General features: G+C 38.8%; 2 protein-coding genes across 26 annotated transcripts in view; one reads left to right on the plus strand and one right to left on the minus strand.

Moving 5' to 3' along the window:
- The window catches only part of dock7 (dedicator of cytokinesis 7), a 42,239-nt gene extending 22,958 nt beyond the window's left edge, over window positions 1-19,281 (minus strand). For 23 of the 25 annotated variants that reach the window (XM_044044312.1, XM_044044310.1, XM_044044309.1 and 20 more), the window contains exons 1-16: window positions 19,140-19,267; window positions 15,779-15,878; window positions 14,776-14,951; window positions 14,286-14,354; window positions 14,028-14,157; window positions 13,654-13,866; window positions 13,327-13,412; window positions 13,155-13,221; window positions 12,328-12,477; window positions 11,756-11,836; window positions 11,406-11,568; window positions 10,360-10,502; window positions 10,140-10,233; window positions 9,504-9,666; window positions 737-854; window positions 420-490 (exon numbers count right to left, since the gene is read on the minus strand). In XM_044044312.1, the coding sequence (XP_043900247.1) occupies window positions 420-490; window positions 737-854; window positions 9,504-9,666; window positions 10,140-10,233; window positions 10,360-10,502; window positions 11,406-11,568; window positions 11,756-11,836; window positions 12,328-12,477; window positions 13,155-13,221; window positions 13,327-13,412; window positions 13,654-13,866; window positions 14,028-14,157; window positions 14,286-14,354; window positions 14,776-14,951; window positions 15,779-15,878; window positions 19,140-19,177 (1,862 nt within the window). In that variant the 5' untranslated portion in view covers window positions 19,178-19,267. Of the gene's footprint in view, window positions 1-419; window positions 491-736; window positions 855-9,503; window positions 9,667-10,139; window positions 10,234-10,359; window positions 10,503-11,405; window positions 11,569-11,755; window positions 11,837-12,327; window positions 12,478-13,154; window positions 13,222-13,326; window positions 13,413-13,653; window positions 13,867-14,027; window positions 14,158-14,285; window positions 14,355-14,775; window positions 14,952-15,778; window positions 15,879-19,139 lie in introns of all 25 variants that reach the window. The other 2 variants (XM_044044301.1, XM_044044313.1) reach the window with 2 other exon arrangements.
- On the plus strand, window positions 4,429-8,383 carry angptl3 (angiopoietin-like 3). Its single transcript, XM_044044317.1, has 7 exons — window positions 4,429-5,072; window positions 5,343-5,453; window positions 5,585-5,696; window positions 5,796-5,909; window positions 6,183-6,278; window positions 6,844-7,116; window positions 7,227-8,383. Exons 1-7 carry the CDS (start codon window positions 4,545-4,547, stop codon window positions 7,409-7,411), a joined length of 1,419 nt encoding a protein of 472 aa, XP_043900252.1. The 5' UTR covers window positions 4,429-4,544; the 3' UTR covers window positions 7,412-8,383.
- Window positions 19,282-20,221: the final 940 nt, after the last annotated feature.

Raw genomic sequence — 20,221 nt, forward strand, 5'->3', positions numbered from 1 at the left:
TAATGAATGCCATCAAACGCAGGGTAGTGAAGGTGTAAGAGTAGATGTCATGATAAAGTTGAATTAGAAGGTGAAACATGTGTGAGTGTAATTACCAATCATCCATAACAGGCGAGACATTTCCGACTTTTAGAATCTACGGTTAACATATCGCTGGCCAGGGTACGCCATTAAATAAATCATACTGCAATAAAATGCATAATGATAGACATTAAAAAGAGTAAGAAACACAAATAAACATATGTTTTTTTTTAAAAACGGGGCTTTTCGGGATCTCAAGCTAAATGTAATTTGACTTACTTTCCAGTCACTGAAACTTTCTATTGACTTGTTTCATGAATGTTTTAGGTGATGATTAATGGTATTCACATGGCAGAGACGATTAAAACCAAATTGAGAAAAATATGACAATGACTTGCCTGTTATGATACACAACAGCAGTGTAGGCCTCTTTAGCGAAATCTGCACAGCTGGACTTCCCAAATATCACCTGAGGGATCATAAACACAATATTATCATTAAATGGCATTTGAGTATATCTGTATCAATGAGCACATTCAGAGATTAATGCAGTGGTATTTACTTGCACAACAATTTATCTATCACTATAAATCAATATGAAACATACAAAAATCATCAGCTGCTACATTCAGCAGAGTCAAGGCACCTGATAATATTGAGGAAACCAAGAATAATTCACAACAAGTACTGATTATTTCAAGTTATCACAGCATACCGGCATTGCATTGTTTGGATCCTCTCCGTTCATAAATTGCACTTTCACAGTGATGTTGCGGGCAGACCCTTGGCGGTTGGCGAAGTTAAGACTCTGTGGGTTCACATACAGCAGATTCCTGAAAAAAACACATAAATGTACAGAGAAAAAAGAAGGTAATAATCATTTAAAAAACACAAGTGAACAGATTATAAAATCAAACATTATTGCTTGGCCTAGGTTGCTTGCATAGTTACATCAGATGCATGAACTGATACATTTAAGGGGGAAAGCCATGGTGTGTAAACCACACTCTGATTGGTGAATACAGGAGGCTTGGCCAGTCTATCAGTAACCATGGAAGGTACAGTCTAAAAATCCTGAATCAGCTTTCAGAGCAGGGAGGTGAAGAGTGAAACGGATACGTGCTATATGCCAAAGAAAATCTGATAATGAGAGGGGTTTAGGGGAAATTGTAACCACAACAAAGCTACAGTGTAATGTCAACAACATAAAAGGAAAACATATGAATTACAGGACAATTATAGGATAAAACATTATAAAACAAAATTAAAAAATTACATAAATTACACCAGTAAACACTCCTCTTGCATGAATTGTATGGTAGACATCAGCTGTTTGTGCAGCACAACTTGAGTTTGTGTATTTTCCAGTTATTGCCAGCAGATGTGTTGAAAAATGTGTTGTAAAAACCGTCTCATCCTTCCCAACAACACTACAGTGAAGATGGAGGACAACTTGAAATAGGAAGTGTAAAGTAACATGGGATCAGCTGACAAACCACAATGACGTAGTAGAGTCAGTGGGGGGCGGCCCCCCAGAGACCACAGCTGGGACCACAACTGACAGTGAAGCGTGGGAATCGTCTGATGATGAGATTTTGCTGTCATGTAGCTTGTCCTAACAATTTTAATGGCCGCTTCAAAGTAATTGTTGAGCTTGATCTTATAATAGACCCAAAGATGGCTTTACTGTGGCAAAGCAGTACTGTGTATATCTCCTTCAAACCAGTTCTTAACTTTACAGGTCTTGCAACTGTAACACAGCAGGTACACACTATTCCCATTTGACAAAAGAGAAAAAAGAAACCTGGTGACAAAGTTATTCACTAGTCAGAAGCTTGGAGGGGAGGAGTGGTAGATGAGTAAATTGCTTGTATGTATATGATGATAAAAATCATGAAATAAAACAAAGAAATCTTAGGTAGGATGGAATAACATTTTAGACATTAAATCAACTGCAGTTAGAAGTCGGTTTCCTCATAAAATCACCTTTTCATTTAAATTAGAATACACAACTCTTAATAAACAAACATAGACATCCCAATAATTACTGATGGGTGAGGCTATTTAACAAATGTGTTTGCAGTTCGTTAAAAACTTCTAATTTGAACTTGGAGACAAACATTCCGGCTGTGCAGAGAAAAGCCCCAAAGGGTCAGGTCAGGTTCAAACCCTTAACACATTATCACTGTTAAGCCTCAGTGCTAACCACTGTGCTGGAATAAAGGATACTGAAGATCATTACCGGCGTTATGCTGACAAAGCATTCCTGGTTCATTCATTCGGTCTATGGCCATTTTTTTCATTTCCAAAGGGCCTTTTCTTTCTGCTCGATTCATATGAAAAAACACAGTGGTCCTTCATTTATGAGGTAATCCATCCGTATAACTGCAAATCACTAGAAAGAGCTCATTAAGATGACCAGGGTATTTAGGTGCACTGCAACAACCGAATGCAAGAGGTAATGGGTCAAAAACACGGTAATCTTCTGCTATTTATCATAATGTAAATGTAACGACGCAACATTAGTTTTGTTTGCTATGCACAGTGACGGTTCGGCTCATTTTCAATGGAGACATTCCTATGTGAATAAAAACTAATTCAAAACAAATGGGAGTGACTCCATGTCAAAGCAATTTTCTTTATCACATCAAAGAGCAGGACACATTTTAGCTCGACTTAGAGGTCGGGAATCGTGAAAGAAGTACTGCCAAAAGGATAAATATTTATATCCTATTAAATACTACAGCAAGTCATTTCAGCGATTACTTTCTCTCCCTCTTCTGAGCACATTTTACCAACACTGCAAGTTTGCTTGCACGAACTTACTTCCCCCCTCTGCTGAGGAGGTAATATATAACGCAGTATTTCCATAAAAAAATGTTTATTTTACGACAAGACAGGAATGATCATTTAAAATCTGCAAGCTAATCACTAAGAATTTCATTAGGAAAACACTTTCTCATTCATGCAAACATTCAATCAGCCAATCATTGAGGCACTGGCAGCAGTGAAAAGCATTAACCCATGCAGATATTGGTCTGGGATTTTAGTTATTGGTCAAATCAAGCATTAGAATGAGGGACATTGCAACTGGTTCCATAATAAAATAGATTAATAAATAAAAATAAATTATGAAAGCAGTGGAAGCAGAGAGGACAAAGTATCACAAACAACAGCATAACTGAGTGACTGTTTCACGACCACCATTAAATTTTTTTGGCTTCAAGTTTTGCCACACTTTGCCATGTTCCCCTCTTATTATCACTAAAATAAAATAAAAAGTACAGTATACAACATTCACCAGGTGCATAAATCCCTTATCTGACTAAAATGGTGGTCTACTGTGGGTAACCAGCATTAGCTTGGCTGTATGACTGCATGTATGGACAAATTAAACCAGGTTAAGCTCCAGCACTGAGCTGACCAACAAACCCATATGTCAGTCCAACTCTAATAGAACCCCTTTTGGATTTGGTAGAGCAGGAGATTATCCCGCATAAATGCACAGTTCACAAATCTGCAAGAATTTTGTGATGAAATGTTTCAGAACTGTTGTTTCTGATGTCATGACACAAAGGATTGAGGCTGTTTTGATACACAAGTTCAATTACATCTGTACATTTATGCGCAGCTTGTGAAGATGCCATGGCCTGGATCACTGAGGACTGTCACAGATGCAGCTCTCGCCAATTTGAGTTTGGTGTTCCTAGTAAAGAGCTCATTAAATGTCCAGTATATTCCTCATATTATGTTGGGGGGGACAATTAGTTATTACATCAGGTATAACAAACACAATCAAATTATGATAAACCTGAGCAATAAAACCAAGATGATAAGTAAACGTTCACCCTCTATGACATCATTCATGCTAAGGAGCTTAACCCTAACACAGATGTCAGTAACACACCCTTCCCCACGCTAAGAGAGAAGGGGTGAGAAGAAAAAAAAAACGCTTGGTGCTAGGCTGATTCAGCACCATGCTAAATCAAACCTAAGGGCATTAATTACATGCAGCCTTATCAATCAGAGCAAAGTGTGTGCAAGGTTATATGGTTTAAAATTGATCAGGCTGACAATCCATCAGAAACCTGTGATGGCCATTGTTGGCATTTTGCTGATCAGCTAAAGCGCTGCACCACGGGTAGAAAACAGTGTAGGGTGGAGCATGATATGGAAAGGGGATTGGGATTAAATGGACAGTAGTGGAGGCGGGGGTAAATGTAATTTGCTCACTGCTGTGATTTGTTTGTTCAGGGAAGGGAGGGCTCAAAGGGGGATTTGGGAGGAGGTGGGGTAAACAGCTAAAAAGTAGTAGGGGTTAACGATCAGCAAATCTCCCCTCCTCTGCTGAGGGGGCAGTATATATAACACAGAGCAGCCTGCTGCTCTCACTTCATTTTAACAGCAGTGAGGCTTATGATGAGAGAACAGAGTTTTGTGCACAGCACAGAGTAGAGGAACGTGTGCAACAGTGTTTATGACGCTCATAGCTATTCTACAACCAAGAATTTTACGGCAACATCATGATGAAGTTGTTTTTTCTAATGCTGCTACTTGCTAGTTTCACTGCTGCTGTCCGTGTGGAAACCTCAAGTAAAGAAAGGCAGCCCACCCTGCCCACACAGGTCTTTACCATGGAACCAAGCCCTACCGAGACCAAGTCACGCTTTGCCATGCTGGATGATGTTCGACTACTTGCAAACGGCCTCCTTCAGCTTGGCCAGAGTTTACGGGAGTTTGTGCACAAGACCAAGGCCCAAATCAACGATATCTTTCAGAAGCTTAACATCTTCGACCGCTCTTTCTACCAGCTTTCAGTCGTCACTTCAGAGATCAAGGAGGAAGAGGAGGAGCTGAAGAAAACCACCAATTTCTTGAAGGCCAACAATGAGGAGATCAAGAACTTGTCACTGGAAATCAACACTAAGATCAACGGCATCCTGCAGGAGCGCACACAGCTGCAGAGCAAGGTGGGAAGCCTCGAGGAGAGGCTGAAGGGACTGTCACAGAGCATTGTCCCGGCTGAACTCAGTGAAATCACAACACTCAAGGTAAGCAACTAGTGGATGCTTATGGAATTAATCTGACTATGTTATTAAACTTTGCACATCAAAAGAAGTAAAAACAGCATGAAAAGTCTCCCTACAAATCTAATTACAATTGCCAACACCACTTGTGCTATACAATTGTGCAATGTGTACTGTTACTGCTAAAATAAATCAATTATTTTTAAAACATTTATAAGAAATCAAGATTCAACCTACAGCTGTAAAATGTATAAATACAATGTAAAACCAATTTTCCCATTATGGCATTTTCAGCAAGTGATTGAAGCACAAGAGAAAACAATCAACAACCTACTGAAAGCTGTGCAAGAGCAGCACGATCAACTCGACCACCAGAAAAACAAGATCAAAAACCTGGAGGAAAAGGTAGACAACCGTTCATAGTGATTTCACTTATTTTGACTTTCAGAGCCAAACATCTGCTATCTGTGAGATGGAAATTCGACTTTACAAAACACAATTTAACAAACAGCAGATTAATTTGCATTTTCTTGCAGCTAAGTGATGACATTTTTCAAGATACAGTCGACAAGCCAATGGATTCAGACACTGCAGTTCCTGATATGTTTGAATATCTGACAGAAAATGCAACTGGCCTAGATACAAGAGGTACAATTATTAGTTGTTCAAAATACTTTATGTATTAATATGTAAGTCCTAGAGAAATTGAAAAACTGAAGTTTAGGTTTATGTTGGTTATGTGTGCAGACCTCCCCATGGACTGCAGTGAGCTGTTTCACAAAGGCGAGACAAAGAGTGGAATCCATGTGATCAAGCCAAACCGATCAGAGCCATTCAACGTTTACTGTGAAATGGATTCAGGTGGGTGAGACCACAACAATCAACTAAGTTCTCAGTGAAAAGCATAGACCATGTTTTGTTGTTCAACTACATTCACAAGAAGGAACACTGGCATGCTCATACATTCAGGGGCAAGGAACAAAAATAGAAGGTTATCAAACTAGTCAGCCGCAGGAACAGGTTATCATAAAGGCCAGACTGAAGGGTAGATAAACAACATTATCCATGATAGAGAAGCTCCCTGATCCTTGGGTAAACATGTGTGTGACTTGAAATACATTTCTCTTTCACCAGATGGAGGTTCAACCGTCATCCAGCAGAGGATCGATGGGTCAGTGGATTTTGACCAGACATGGGTGAAATATGAGAAAGGTTTTGGAGATCTGGAAAGTAAGTACTTTTTTACACTTTGTCGTATCTATAACAAATACACATTAAATAATATCCTTTAATGGAATATTAATTAAAATATGTATGGTTGTGACACATGTATGTAGAGTACTGGGTTTGTAGGAAAGAATATCCTTTGTGCAAATCATGAGAAAATAAAACTATTAAACTATTATTACAAAATAGAATAATGGTGCAAGTCTTTTCTGTAAAGCCTTGTCATAGAAAATAGAATACTCTTACATAGTAACTCTGACTAGATAAAATGATAACTTGTCATGTCATGTCACATTCAGATGAAAATAGGTGCAGTCATGCTGCGTTCCAAAAGAAATACCACCTGCAGCAATGAATATCAGATCACTCTTTTACAACTACCTGGCTTAAAATTATAACTTACAACTTACCGCACCCTGCTACCTCAGGCCAAGGAAGACTAAGACATGTATATGTGGAAAGGTGACTAAAAGCCTATGGGAGATTTATTTGAAATTGATAAATGTTTTTACATGTGAAATGTCTAAATAAGATTTAAATTGATACATGTCCTGTATTTTTCACACAGAGGACTTCTGGCTGGGCTTAAAGAAGATCCACAGTCTTGCACAGCAGGGAGCTTACATCCTACGAGTTGATATGGAGGACTGGAAGGAGGATAAGCACTGGGCTGAGTACCGTTTCTCAATGGAGGGTCCCTCCAAGGACTACACTCTTCAAGTCAGCAACTTTTCTGGTGACCTAGCTGATGCCATGGCCAACATAACAGGCATTAGATTCTCCACCAAAGGCAGAAATAATGATAAAAACCGAAATCCCAACTGCACTCGTAGTTACACAGGTAAAGTGTTATGTACTAACTTGTTATATACCACTAAAATAATAGCTTGTTTGGTGATAAGACATAGATAAGTGTGTTAAATTATGCCTCTTGTTCTGATCCTTCGGCAGGTGGTTGGTGGTTCAATGGCTGCGGCGAGACTAATCTTAATGGACGATATTTGTGGCTGAGGACAAAAGGTCGCTCTTCAAGGAGAAGGGGCATTCACTGGAAGCCTGGCATGGGGTCTTCATACTCCCTCAAGATGACCAAGATCAGCCTACGACCGGTCCTCTCACCTAAAACCCTCAACTGAATACAAAACTTGCATCCTCTTTCACAACACAACAGGTGTCTTTAACAAACAGTAATAATATCTAGTGTTCCACCAAAAGGTTTTAATAGAAGGGTAATGTGAAATAAATTAAACATCAGAGATATTGATCGCAAACAATTTTTAAATGTATTTCCAAAACTGACATGATCCCTAACACCACCTTATCACAGACTGGTGCAGAAAAACTGCAGCAAAAAATGCCTCAAGTCAGAAGTGCTGAACAGCCGCAATGATGCAACTCGTGCTACATGGGTAGTTCACCTACTGAGTCGGATCCAGCAAGGACAATAGAACTTTCATTATGCAACATCGACAATCACTTGCAAAATTGACATATTGATCCATAATAAGCAACTCAATTCAGTGCTGGTTGCAAAAAAGTCACAGCATTGCAGCACCAGTTACAGTTTAGTTCTAAAACTGATAGCACTGAGTTGTCTTTTTTTAACTTATGCATATTTGACTATTTGGGGGAGTTTAAACTTTATTTTAAATAGAACTTTGTGATGTGAAACTGGCTTGCATGTTTTCCAAATGCATGTAAAGGACATACTGTCAAGGCAAGTCATACTGTATGTGTAATGCTGGTGAACGAGAGCTTCACCAAATACAGAACAGAAAAGGCTATGCAAAGGTTTGGCAGTGCACTGGTAAGCTTTTCCCTTTGATTTCTTCTACTTTTTTTACTCTGTTAAGTATTTAAACCATGTTCATGCTATTATATGATTAATGTTGGTGTTGTTAGTCATCATTCCCATGTATTTCCTATGTTATTGAGTCATATTGACTCTTATCCATTATTTGAAATGTAATGTAAATGTACCTCATAAACATTCCTCACTGTCAAGTAGCTATGTGCTCTTCAAGATCATATTTATGTTGATGCAATTAAACACAACATGACCAAAATGATGTCTAAGTAAGAGAAAATTAATAAACGATATATCAATATTTCTATATTATTACAATTGATACATATATCAGGGTATGAATGGAACAGGGTTAGCTAGTAGCAGTATTCAAATTCAATGAGCTCAGATTAAGGGTGTTTAAAGAATGAATAGAGAAAGAAACGTTTTTAATTTAAAGGAAAAATGTGAATCACAATAAATGATAAGACCTAATGTCTTGTGGCAAAAACATTTGTCAAAAATGACTTAAAACATTTTAGCTGAAAAAATACTACAGTTTAATTGAACCCAGTCCCTTTCCCTTTCTGCAGAAGACCAGTTGGGTCTGATATTAGTTAATATACAATAGGACGAGGGTGACACCTGTTATCTACAGACATGCAAATCCTGCTAGTGCAATACCATGTAAGCAGCCACGTCTGGAAATGAGAGCAAGTGACCTTGACAAAAATAGCTCTCGGTCAGATCGAACATTTACACAGCGTGCTGACAGACATGAAAGTGTCAATGTGCAGACCTTGAGCTGAGGTGCACTGATGTTGACAAGTCAAACATGCATTTCTGTTGTCTTTTGATTTAAGGGTTACTTAAAATGAATGTGACATATTGCCCTCTCTGTTCACATTAAACAAGTGTAGGTGACCCAGTCTCAGGGCCAAACAAAATCTACTCAAGGCAAAATCCAGCTGTAGCCAACGCAAAGCGCGATAACGAATGAAATTTGACAGTATTTGCATGCAAGCCTATAAAGAAGGGCCGCAATGATAAGCTTTTGTCAAAATTTGATTGTATAAAACTCTCAAAACCCTCAAATGAAGTAACCGGTGAACAGAACTTTCAATGTTTTTTAGGTTAAGTGGCAACTGTTACTGTGTAACCTTCGTTCTGAAGCTGCACCAGAGTGAAAGTCAACATAAATGCTGTGTTGATATACATTTTTGAGTTGCATTACATTCGTCTTTCTTCTTTGGTGCCCTGTTGTATTACTGCCTCCTCTCTTATCTCATGCTCCTACCTTTGGCTGGTATTGATGTTTTTCGACAGCTTAAGCATTTGCAATCCAGTATATGGACTTTGGAGTAAACTCTTAACAAATTGAAATGATCTCTAGATTCAACTGGAATGACCTAAATGTTCAGAGACAAATTATTTTTCTGTACCTGTATGTAGTGTTTGGCACATAGACATCCCTTGCAGGAAACTCCAGGATCTCCCTGGTGGGGCGTACTCTGCTGTCAGGGTAAGGTTTCACCTGCTGGAGGTCGGGGGTCAAGCAATAGTGGGGGTTCTCTGGAGCTGGAGAAATGTCCAACTTCAACTGGGCTGTGGTGATAATCACAGACAAATGGGAGTAAGTAAAAGTAAGAAAAGAGAAACTAAAGTAATAATATACCATTATACCATTTGTTTTGGGCTTAAACATATGCCCATTTGAAATCATCACCAGGGTGCCATTTGATTTCATATATTTATATACAGTGGGTCATTAAAACATGAAGCTATTTTGGGAATTTGAGACAGTTGCAAATACTGATTGATGTGTACAGCAGCACTAAATGTATGTCCTGTCCCCCAGCGGAAGCAATGAGAGTGACTTCTTAGCACCATTAGACTGATGCATAGAGACTGTAAGTCAAAATGGCAGAATCCATAGTTATTGGGCACAATCGCAAACTTGCAGTAAAAATATGGTGATGTTGTTTTTGCCATATATTCGACAATAAAAAAATAAAAATAAAAACAAAAACCACTAGGACACATGGAAATGTAGGACACTTAGTTCTGTGAGTTTATACCTGTGATGGGTCTGAGCCTCCTCAGAACTGATGAAGGTCTTCTCATATCTGCTAGAAACTTATACAAGTCCTCATCACTTAGCCTGTCGCCCTCCTAAAACACACACACAGATAAAAAAAATGTGAAATTTCACCCTCTAACAAACTAATGGACATATCCCTCATTTCCCCCCAGACTTGTTTATGATTATGAACATGCAGCATGTGCTACTGTGGATACCTGTTTGAAGAAGTTGGTGATGGTAAGTGTCGCAGGTCTGAAACCTGTCAGACTACATGCCTCATCTCCACTGGTGGTCCTCTCCAGGGAACGCCTTCCCATAATGCTCGAGTTCCTGCGTTCTGACCAGGAGCCTTTTCTCTCTGCATATAAACAGAAAAATAAAAATCAGTGAGTTTCAATGATCTGCCGAGGAAAAAAAAAACATAGTCAACATTACTGATACTTTGTGAGGTCAAGGATTAGACAAATACCAAAGGGTCAAACTCAAAATAAAGCAGTTTCTAGATAAAGGCTGTTAAGTGTGGTAAGTTATTGACATACTCATGAGCTTCGTGCGTGACCACCAGGCCATTTCGTACAGTTTCTGTTTCTTTATAACTATAAGTGACATACATTTACTGGCCAATTTATTAGGAACACCTAACAAGCAGCAACTCGATGCATTATCCATGTAAATATGGTTAAGTGTCAGATTTAAGTGACTTTAAATGTGCTATGGTTGTTAATACCAGATGAGATGGTGTGAGTAATTCAGAAGCTGCTTCACAACCATCGCAACGGTTTACAGAGAACGCTTCTAAAAAGAGAAAGCATCCAATGGGCAGCAGTTCTTTCAGAAATAATGCCTGAAAGAAATAATATCTTACTGTTGCAACATAAACTCACAACAGTAAGTCATATGCAACTCATGGCCTTATTCAGATCTGGTATAAACATGTGTTCTGAGAGACAATATCGCAAGAGCGGAAGTTTGTCTGTTAACACCTGGGATTAAATTACATGCTGATTGTGTGTGTTATCAATGCTTGTGTGTCAGGGTGAGGAAGAATGAGAGACTTTAATTCTTCCTTGGAATACACATTAAGGTGTATTCACATCTGAACTTGGAGCTGACCACTTGTAATAGCATCACTTAGGATGAATGTTAGCACCAGGTGGGTAAAAGCATAAAAACATTGCTCAACATTGGCGTGACTGCTAATGTCCTGAGACAGTCCATGTGTTTCTATGTGTTTAGTGTTACAAACAAAAAAATGTCAAACCTGAGAGGCTCATCTCCAGCTCTGTATCTCTCTCAAGACTCCCAGCACTGTTCACAATATTCATAAGATGAATAGCAGTCCAAGCAAAAGGCATTCGATAGCGACCAAGACGTTGGCAGAACTGTTCTGATTGACCGCGGAGCTTCTCCAGCTTCTCTTTATTCTAAAAAAATGAAGAAAATAAGACAGCAAAAGGCAAGTTAATAACTTTTTCTTTTAACTTTTTAAAGTGTAGCCATTTTCTAATAAATGAGAACAACTTGTGTAGTATTGACACACAACATGTGGCCGAAATAATATATTGTTATTGTTTTTTGTGGACACCAACATCTAATTCACACTGATCGTACCTTGGCAGCATCAGACTCCTTGAAGACCATGTAAGGCTCCGCACACTCTCCAATATCACCCTGCTGCAGAACTTTTTCCAACTGAGGACAAAAGGACACACGGTTTATAGGTGTCACACTCTTCCATCACAGTGAAGTGATCATAAAGGACATAGACTGACTGTCAAATAGTTTTTTCAAACACATTTAAATGGACAGCATATATGACTTTCCTCTGGAAACAACATTTGAAAATGTCAAAGTCATATCATATTTAAGGTCCATTTACAACATCAGATATTCTTTTGGAGAGGGAAAGTTTCCAAACAAGACTTGAACGCACTTAAGAAAAATGGAAATCTTGAGTTAGGATCTGGAGTATATATCTACATATATATATATCTATATCTATATCTATATATATATATATATATATATATATATATATAATATATATATATATGTGTATACATATATATATATATATATATATATATATATATATATATACATACATATATATATATATATATATACACATATATTAAACAAGATAATACAAGATAGAGAAATGTATGTGATCACTGTCTGACCTTGATGACCAGGAAGACATCCTGAGAGGGATAGGTGATAGAAAATATAGCAGAGCGTGCCAGTGTAGAGATGGCCGCTGTCTGAATGTGTGGACGCAGCATTCCCTTCGTCTGCTCAGAGTTCAGGTCAAAGAAAAAGTTCTCTGATATCTGAGGGGACACAAACAAAAACAAAACTTTTCAATACCCAAAATATAATTACAGAGGAGACTGTTCATAGTTTCCTGTTACCAAGAGAGATGGGAAAGGGTTTCACACAGACTACCACCAAGAAGCAAAAGTGCAAAACACTTAGATATGTGATCACAACAAGTGTTAAACTGTTCAGCAGTACTATTTGTTCATAAAAAGTGGCTGTATTGGTATTTTGAACGTGCTGCAGACACTTGTACCTTCTTATTTCAGGTTTCTAGTGAGGAAAAAACTCATAATGTACATCCCTAAATTACAGGGTGTATTATGGCAATCTGACTGCTCATTCACAGTGGCTGACAATCATGACAAACATTTAAGTGACAAATTACCCACTTGTGAAATAACAGAGCACAGTACAGAGCATAAATAGATGAGAAAACCACTTCCAAAAGCAAGTGCTACCCTCTAGTGTCTGTCAGGTAGAGGGTAGTGGAACAAACAACTACTTCTGATAGATACATAGTTCCAGTGTATGATTTAATTGCATTCCCAAAAGCATAACAGGGCCACAACATAAAATTTTATAGCCCACTCATCAAAAACGTTTTGGACTTCCAACATTTTTAATGGTTTGCAGAAGTGACCCAACAACTCAGGGCTATGGAAGCACAGAGGAAAGCATAACAGCTTACCTTTTTCTTTTCCTTGACATCATATAAGGCCAAACTAGCAAATATGGGTTCAATTTCGATCTCAAACCTTCAGAGGAAAAAAAAAAAAGAGTAGGTCAGCAGAAAGAAGCAGTTAAACAAAAGAGCTAAAAGGCTTTTTTTTTTCTTCTGAGAATGACTGTCCACCACTTACTTCAAGGACAAGCACTTGACGAGTAGCCTCTGGCCAAAGTGTTCTTTAGGTACCTCGGGCACACAATGGCGTTCAATGGGCTCCTCCTACACATTCACATAAATAAAAGAAACAGTAAAAGCTGTCAATATGATTGTGTACTGCTGTAGAGTCACGGTGTGAGGGAAAAAGTTATGACAAATACTGGTACCATAGGACTGGTTTTAAAGGTAAAGATTAATGTCAAGTCACAAGAATTATATTAAAAATCCAAAGTATGTTGTAAATTTAATTGTGACAATCACACAACAAGGTTCCTATATAGGTAGAGGGATATACGTAATTAACCTCATCAAGGGCAGGATGCAGAGCAAAGAGTTCACGGTGGCGGCTGGCCTTGCGATGCTCTTCGTTGTGCCTGTCAATCTCCTCGTTGGGAGCACGGTCGAGCAGGTGAGGGAGGAGAGCATCAGGGAGTGAGTTCTTCAAGTCAAAGATGCTGCAGGCCCAGCTGCCACGAGGTGTGTCGTCTATAGACATCGACCGCCGCTTCAGGTCATCCTACACAAAAATCAAGTCAAGTCATAAAAACAATGACAACACAACAGTGAGTACATTTCAGACTAAATCAGACTTGTGACAGAGCTAGAGCAGCTTGTGACCTTCGTGCTGTGTTGTGCACACCAGCAGTTGGGTCTTTTTACTACTGAATGATTTAGTACCTGGTCATCCTGGTAGCTGCTGTTGTCAGGCATCTCATCAGCCTCAAACACTTGTTTGGGTAGGCCTTTCTGACGCTCCTTCTGCTTGTCCAACGTGTTGGGGTTAAAGCCCGTACCGAGTTTGTGATATCTGAAGGTTATCAAACACATTAAATGAACAATACTGTGAGTGGTCTATACAATTTATTGTATTCTACAGATAAAATCCCAGTGTGAAAGGAAAACAAATGGTTATGTCAAAGCACAGTGAAGCCTTACTTTCTGTTGACAATGGCCCAGTCCTCTGTGTATGATCGGACACAGTCTCTGACGTGAGCATCAGTGTCCCTGCAACCAGACAAACTCAGTCATATATTGTTCATGCTATTTGCGAGATGCAGACTTTGATGACATTAGCCATTTACATCATGGAGCTATAAAGTACAATGCCAGTGATTTTGCATCTTTGTTGAAATACCAAAGGCCAGGGCTACAGTAAGAAACGTCATCAGGCCAACAGGTTTTTCATCTGTAAGAATTTGGTCCTAGTATAAAAATAAAAGATGGAAGAAGCAAAGGTTTGTGAATCAGAATCAGACTCAGACCTTTAAAGTCACCTCTTTTTGCTTTAGAATCTTTGAATCCATTTCTCTCTCAAACATACAGTACAATCACCAAAATATAATTAGATAAAAAAATGCATTTGTGTGTGTACTCAATCTCCACACTTGCTACAATAAATCATCTCTCAACCACCCAGGACTCTTACCCTTCCTCAGGGACTGCTTGTACCACAGTGCGACACTCTCTGGGTGTGTAAATGACCTCAATGTCATCATGGGGAAACTCAATCAGATCCCTCAGGGGACCAGACTCAACGATGGGAGGGTGAGTGATGAGGTACTCCTCAAAATCCACTGGCTCCACCGCCTCTGTGAGGGGAACCTGCGGGAGAGGAAGGGATAAGAGCAATGGGACAGGTCAAAATGTTGTGAAGACTTCAGCTTTTCAACTCTCCTGTCTGCCCCACTTTTTATTTGTTTGGTATTCAACATAGCAGATGACTGATTCACCATATAACCTCAGAATGAAGCAGCAGAGCTATAGGTTATATTAGCCAGTCTTTGAGTCTGTGCTAAGTAAAGGGTCCAAACATGTGGAGTCACTGCAATAATTTAATCATATAAGAGAGCGGTTGTAGCCTCTGGATAATCTTTATTTTTAAACAATCAATTCTAAAATGAATGAATGTGCCACTTGAAGAATCTACTAATAGTTTGATGCATCATGGTCTGCTTCTGAAATAAAGAATCTAAATTGTGTCAGAAGGTTCAGATTTAAGTCTGAGTTGAGTGTGTGTGTTTTTGTCCTCCCTCTCTATTTATGTCTGTCCCTTCCTCACTCTCTCCCTCTTGAGGAATGTGAACACAAATACCTTTCGCAATCTAATTAAAAGCTAACTGTTGCCTAATTAAGGATGAGAAGGTGGGATATTTGCTAGCTGCTGCTGGTCAATTGGCACTACCCTTTGAGTAAACATAGTGTCTGAGCTCAAATTCTACTTGTAACTCTCAAGACACCGCAGGAGAGACTGGATGTGGCGGCCAAGCTAATCAATAATTATCCCTCATGGTCTTTAGCGAGACGTAAACAACATTTAAATGGCCACAAAGTCAACAGAAAATGACATGCTCATCTAAATCATATATTATTGTGGTACACTTATGTCGGGTATTACAAAAAAGCAAAGTTGTCAGTGATAGGCTACTCACTGTGTTGGTTGTTGTGGTCCCAACATTGAGGTTTTTAAATAGCTGTGGTGAGCCACCATACTGGCCAGCTATCTGCTTCCTGACCTCTGCTGCCACAGTCCTGCAATCAGAGAGAACATATGTAAAAAGGGGGAGACAGAATTAAAACAATTAATATTAAAAATATCACGGAGAAATATAGCTGGCAGAAGAATCTCAGATAAAACTGACAAAATGGCAGCTGCGTCAGCATCAGAGAATAGTCATTTGAGACACTACTGCCCGTTTATGAACACTGTATTGCAGAACAGGTTTCTGCATTACCTCCTTTGGAATCAGGAAGAGAAGAGATGGGGAATAAAAACAAAAAGAGAAGCTTCCAAAATCATTTCACCTCATTAATGGATTGAAGAGAGCATGTGTGAGATTTAACCATTTAGTTGTGACAGTAAAATATAAATGAGAAATAAAATGTAATACATTTTTTAGTATTAAACTGTAAAGCTGGGGAAAAAAATAATCTTGGAGGTAATCCAAGATTAAGTATTACACTTCTTGTCCTTTTACAATTTTCTTTGTGTGTGTCTCAGCTAATAGCACCCAAGTGTTGTCTCAAACAAGATCATATATTACACCCACACAGAAAGAAACTAATAAAAACCTCTGGACCCTGGTGGTCAGCACAAGGCTCTTGGTGTTCAACTGCTGCTGTAGTCACACATGTACCCAGTCCTTTAAATCACAACAACCACCACAACCACTCAGAGACTTTCACCTTGAACAAAACAACAACGCTGCAAGTTGCCCAAAGTGATAAAAACAAACAACAAATTAGAAACATGGATAAGGGCTCAAGGTTGAGTCATACGAGTGACAAGTAGTGGCTAGCACTGTTGCCTCACAGCAAGAAGGTTGCCGGTTTCTTGTCGGTTCAAATCGTGGTTTGAACCTTTCTGTGTGGAGTTTGCACATCCTCCCCGAGTGTGCATGGGTTTACAGGTCGACAAGTACTTTAGTTTCCTCTCATAGTCTAAAAACATGCAGAGATTAACTGGACTCTCTAAATTGACAGAAGGTGTGACTGTGAGTGTGAGTGGTTTCTCTTCTCTAACTGTTGGCCCTGCGGTAGACTAGCGACCTGTCCAGGGTGTACGCCGCCTTTTGCCCTATGTCAGCTGGGATAAGCTCTATCCCCCTGTATAAAGCAGTAAACAATGAGAGTGAGTAATGTGTTGCTCTTTATCAATAACTGCCCATGTGCAATGTCTGTTTGACCTCCATATTGAAAGCAATAGTTACTACTTTGTTAGTTTGATATACTGACCATTATCACAGCAAGTGAGAGCAAGGACTGTTTGATCCACTCAGTGAGATCCTGACAAAACATATCAACCTGGGTCTGGTTTCTCCACTACCACTACAATGTCATGCTTATTTTCTGCTCCATCATTAATAAACTACCAAATTTATATACACACAAGTGATTGTGAGGAGAAACCAGAGACAGGGCTGCAAAACAAATAAAGTAAAGCAGATCATTTTAAGCAGAAAGATGATGTAAAAGCTGCATAGTTTAAGTTGCCAGCTTTAGCTCAACATGACAGTGGTCTGTGGTGGAGATCCAGTAGCCTCTGCAGTGCAGTGCTGTCACCAGTGGAAAAGGGCAGAAGCGCTGAACTGACAAACACATTACACAGTCCTCCCCAATGCCTCTTAATGGACCTCTTCTTAGCGCAGGTCACTGCACAGAGAAATCATTTTATGAAATAAACAGCTCCTTATGGCTACTGCTTCAAGATAATCAACCCTCAGGAACAATAATAACCTGGTGGTAAATGTGCGATAAGCAAATCGCACAAATGAAACATGTGACTTAAACCTCTGGACGAAAGTGTTTGCATCGCTGGTCACTAAATTTGCCAGAGCATGTGACATAAACATACTCACTTTCATTGTTAAATGCACACCAAAGCAGTTCACAGAGGTGTAGGTTTGCTGCTTCAGGAATAATTTTAGCAAAGGAAACTCTGACCGAGTCCATAATAAATGGTGAAGAAAATTAAATGCAATCTGATGTAACAGTCAACAACAAATGTGTCCTTCAAGATGTTTATAAGTATTTCTTTCTTCAAGACACCAGAGTACTGAAGTAGATGTGCAAGTATATAGGTTTGCCATGTTTCTATGTAAACAAGTGATAGTAGACATCTCACCTTTCACAAAACATCAAGATAATCTCCCCAAAACAGTGTTATACGTTTTTTTCCAAATAAAAGCTACATCATTTTATACAGTGTTGGTTCAGAAAAGTAATAAGCTGACAAAAAACTGTTTTTGCTTAATAACTATTTGAATGACTTAAGTGGAGTTAAGTAATTAGCAAGTTTGGTGTGTCTTACTGTATTATTCATTCATACTGTGTGTGATGTGTAACCATCTGCCTCTGTTCTATTATCTTATGTTACAATTCCTGCATGTTCTACATTTTACATATCTCCACTCTGTAAAATTGTTTTGTTTGTAATCTGATGAACTTGTATTTTTTTTATTTTCAGACACACAGTTTACAGACAGTAAAGCCCTTTGAGGTAAATTGTGTTTGTGATGTTGGGCTATATGAATAAAATTGACTTGACTTTTAAATACTGGTTGTTGGTTTGCAGCTGTTGTGGCCCTTTAATGCTAAAAAAAAATGCCCCTGTGTGGTCAATAATGTATATTTTGTTTTGGTTTTAATATGAATGGTGATGACAGAAGTTCATCTCTAAGCATTTAAATACATACATCTAATGAGATTATGTCATTTGACAGCCAGCACAAAGCCCTTTGTTAAAGAGGTTACTTCAATCTTTGAAAGGAGCAGGGAAGATAATGTTTGATACAGTAGCTACTGATACAGCCTTTTTTCCCAGATGTGTGATCTCTCCTTGCAATTATTTCTTGTTTATTATGTCGCTAAACAAAGTTCAGACACATCTCTAGCAGTGGCAACAGTACTTAGCTGCCATCGTTAGCTACTGTATGCAAGATAGCCAACCAGCCGTCCAAAAATAACGGTTTACTATTCAGAGTTATAGCCAGTGGGTGCGAATATTCTACATATACCTAACGCCTCCCTAACCGGGTTATATTTATTACAGCGGTATAACACCTCATCCCTTTGTTGACTATCAGCGTCGCTGTGAGTCTGGGTGGGTCTGAGCATCTTCGCCGACACGGCTAACAGGCGGCTAGCTGGGAGAAAGGCAGGCTGCGCTGGCGGCCGGGCCTCCCTCACTGTATTCCATTTGCGGTGGTCTGCGGGCGACCTAAATTAATGCGAGTCGGGGCTCGGTGTGTGTGTGTTTCACAAGCTCGTTTTCGAGGTCTCGAGTGTTTTTACCTGCTGATTTTTTGGGCGAAGGCGCGGCGTTCAGCCATGGCAGTGGCCGCTGATGGGTTTAAGCGAGATTCCCAGGCAGGCACGCAGGAAGCTGACTGTCTCTGGTTTCCACTCACTCACTACAACCTCAGGGAAAACAGGGGGGACGGGAGAATGGGAGCGTTACCGTAATGACCGTGACGATGCGCAATGTAACACACCCAGCGAAAAGCTGCTGCGCACTGTAGTATTATAAAGTCATATCAAATCAAATCAAATCAATCAAATCACTTTTATTGTCATTAAGCTGTACATACAACAAGTAGTGCAACAAAAAGAGAGAGCGTTTCCCAGGGATCCAAAGATTTAAATACTCTCCTCCAACAGTTAGGTGACTAGTTTAATTTATTACAATATTACAACATAGCCTCAAACCATATATATTTTTATTTACACTAACATATAGTAAACTAAAACATATGTGTGTGTTTATTACTCTTTGGCTTTAGACCCAGTATGAGATGTTGGTTTTATATATTTTTTTTATTGTATGACTTGTTTATTTAAGTTCTACCGTATGGTATTGTTTCATTGTATATTTTATTTGTTTTATTTATCTCTGATGTACAGCACTTTGTATCAGCTGTTGTTTTTAATGTGCTTTATAAATAAAGTTGGATTGGATTGTTCACTACTGTTCTCTATCACTAAATATGTGAGCATGTGCAAAATTAAGCGATTTTCTTTTCTTATAATCATTGTACTGTACTGTATAGGCTACTGTCCCTCTAATTATGATACATATTTTTCGTTTTCCAAGAAGACAGGTTTAATGTAAAACCCTATAATACAGAGAGCCTTTCATAGTAGGAATGTAAAATCTTAAAAGGTAGAAGTTAAGACTTATAGGGTCGAGAGTAATTAATTCCAGTTGGAGTGTTTACTATAAAATAACCACAAAAAAGTAGTATTTACATACATTTATTTGTATATTAATAAGTGATCTTGTTATTCAGCCCATGCTTATATTCTCTGTCCCCTTTCTTGTTTCTAAAAATGCTTTTCTGCATGATGAACAGTTTATTTAATTAAACAAGCACCAC

Source organism: Solea senegalensis, linkage group LG14 (assembly GCF_019176455.1).
Source record: "Solea senegalensis isolate Sse05_10M linkage group LG14, IFAPA_SoseM_1, whole genome shotgun sequence".
Classification (NCBI taxonomy): domain Eukaryota; kingdom Metazoa; phylum Chordata; class Actinopteri; order Pleuronectiformes; family Soleidae; genus Solea; species Solea senegalensis.

Coding starts and splice junctions, on each gene's coding strand:
- angptl3 (XM_044044317.1), top strand. CDS start 4,545: ATGATGAAGTTGTTTTTTCTAATGCTGCTACTTGCTAGTTTCACTGCT. Junction 5,697..5,795: donor AACTGGCCTAGATACAAGAG/GTACAATTATTA, acceptor TTATGTGTGCAG/ACCTCCCCATGGACTGCAGT. Junction 7,117..7,226: donor CTGCACTCGTAGTTACACAG/GTAAAGTGTTAT, acceptor ATCCTTCGGCAG/GTGGTTGGTGGTTCAATGGC.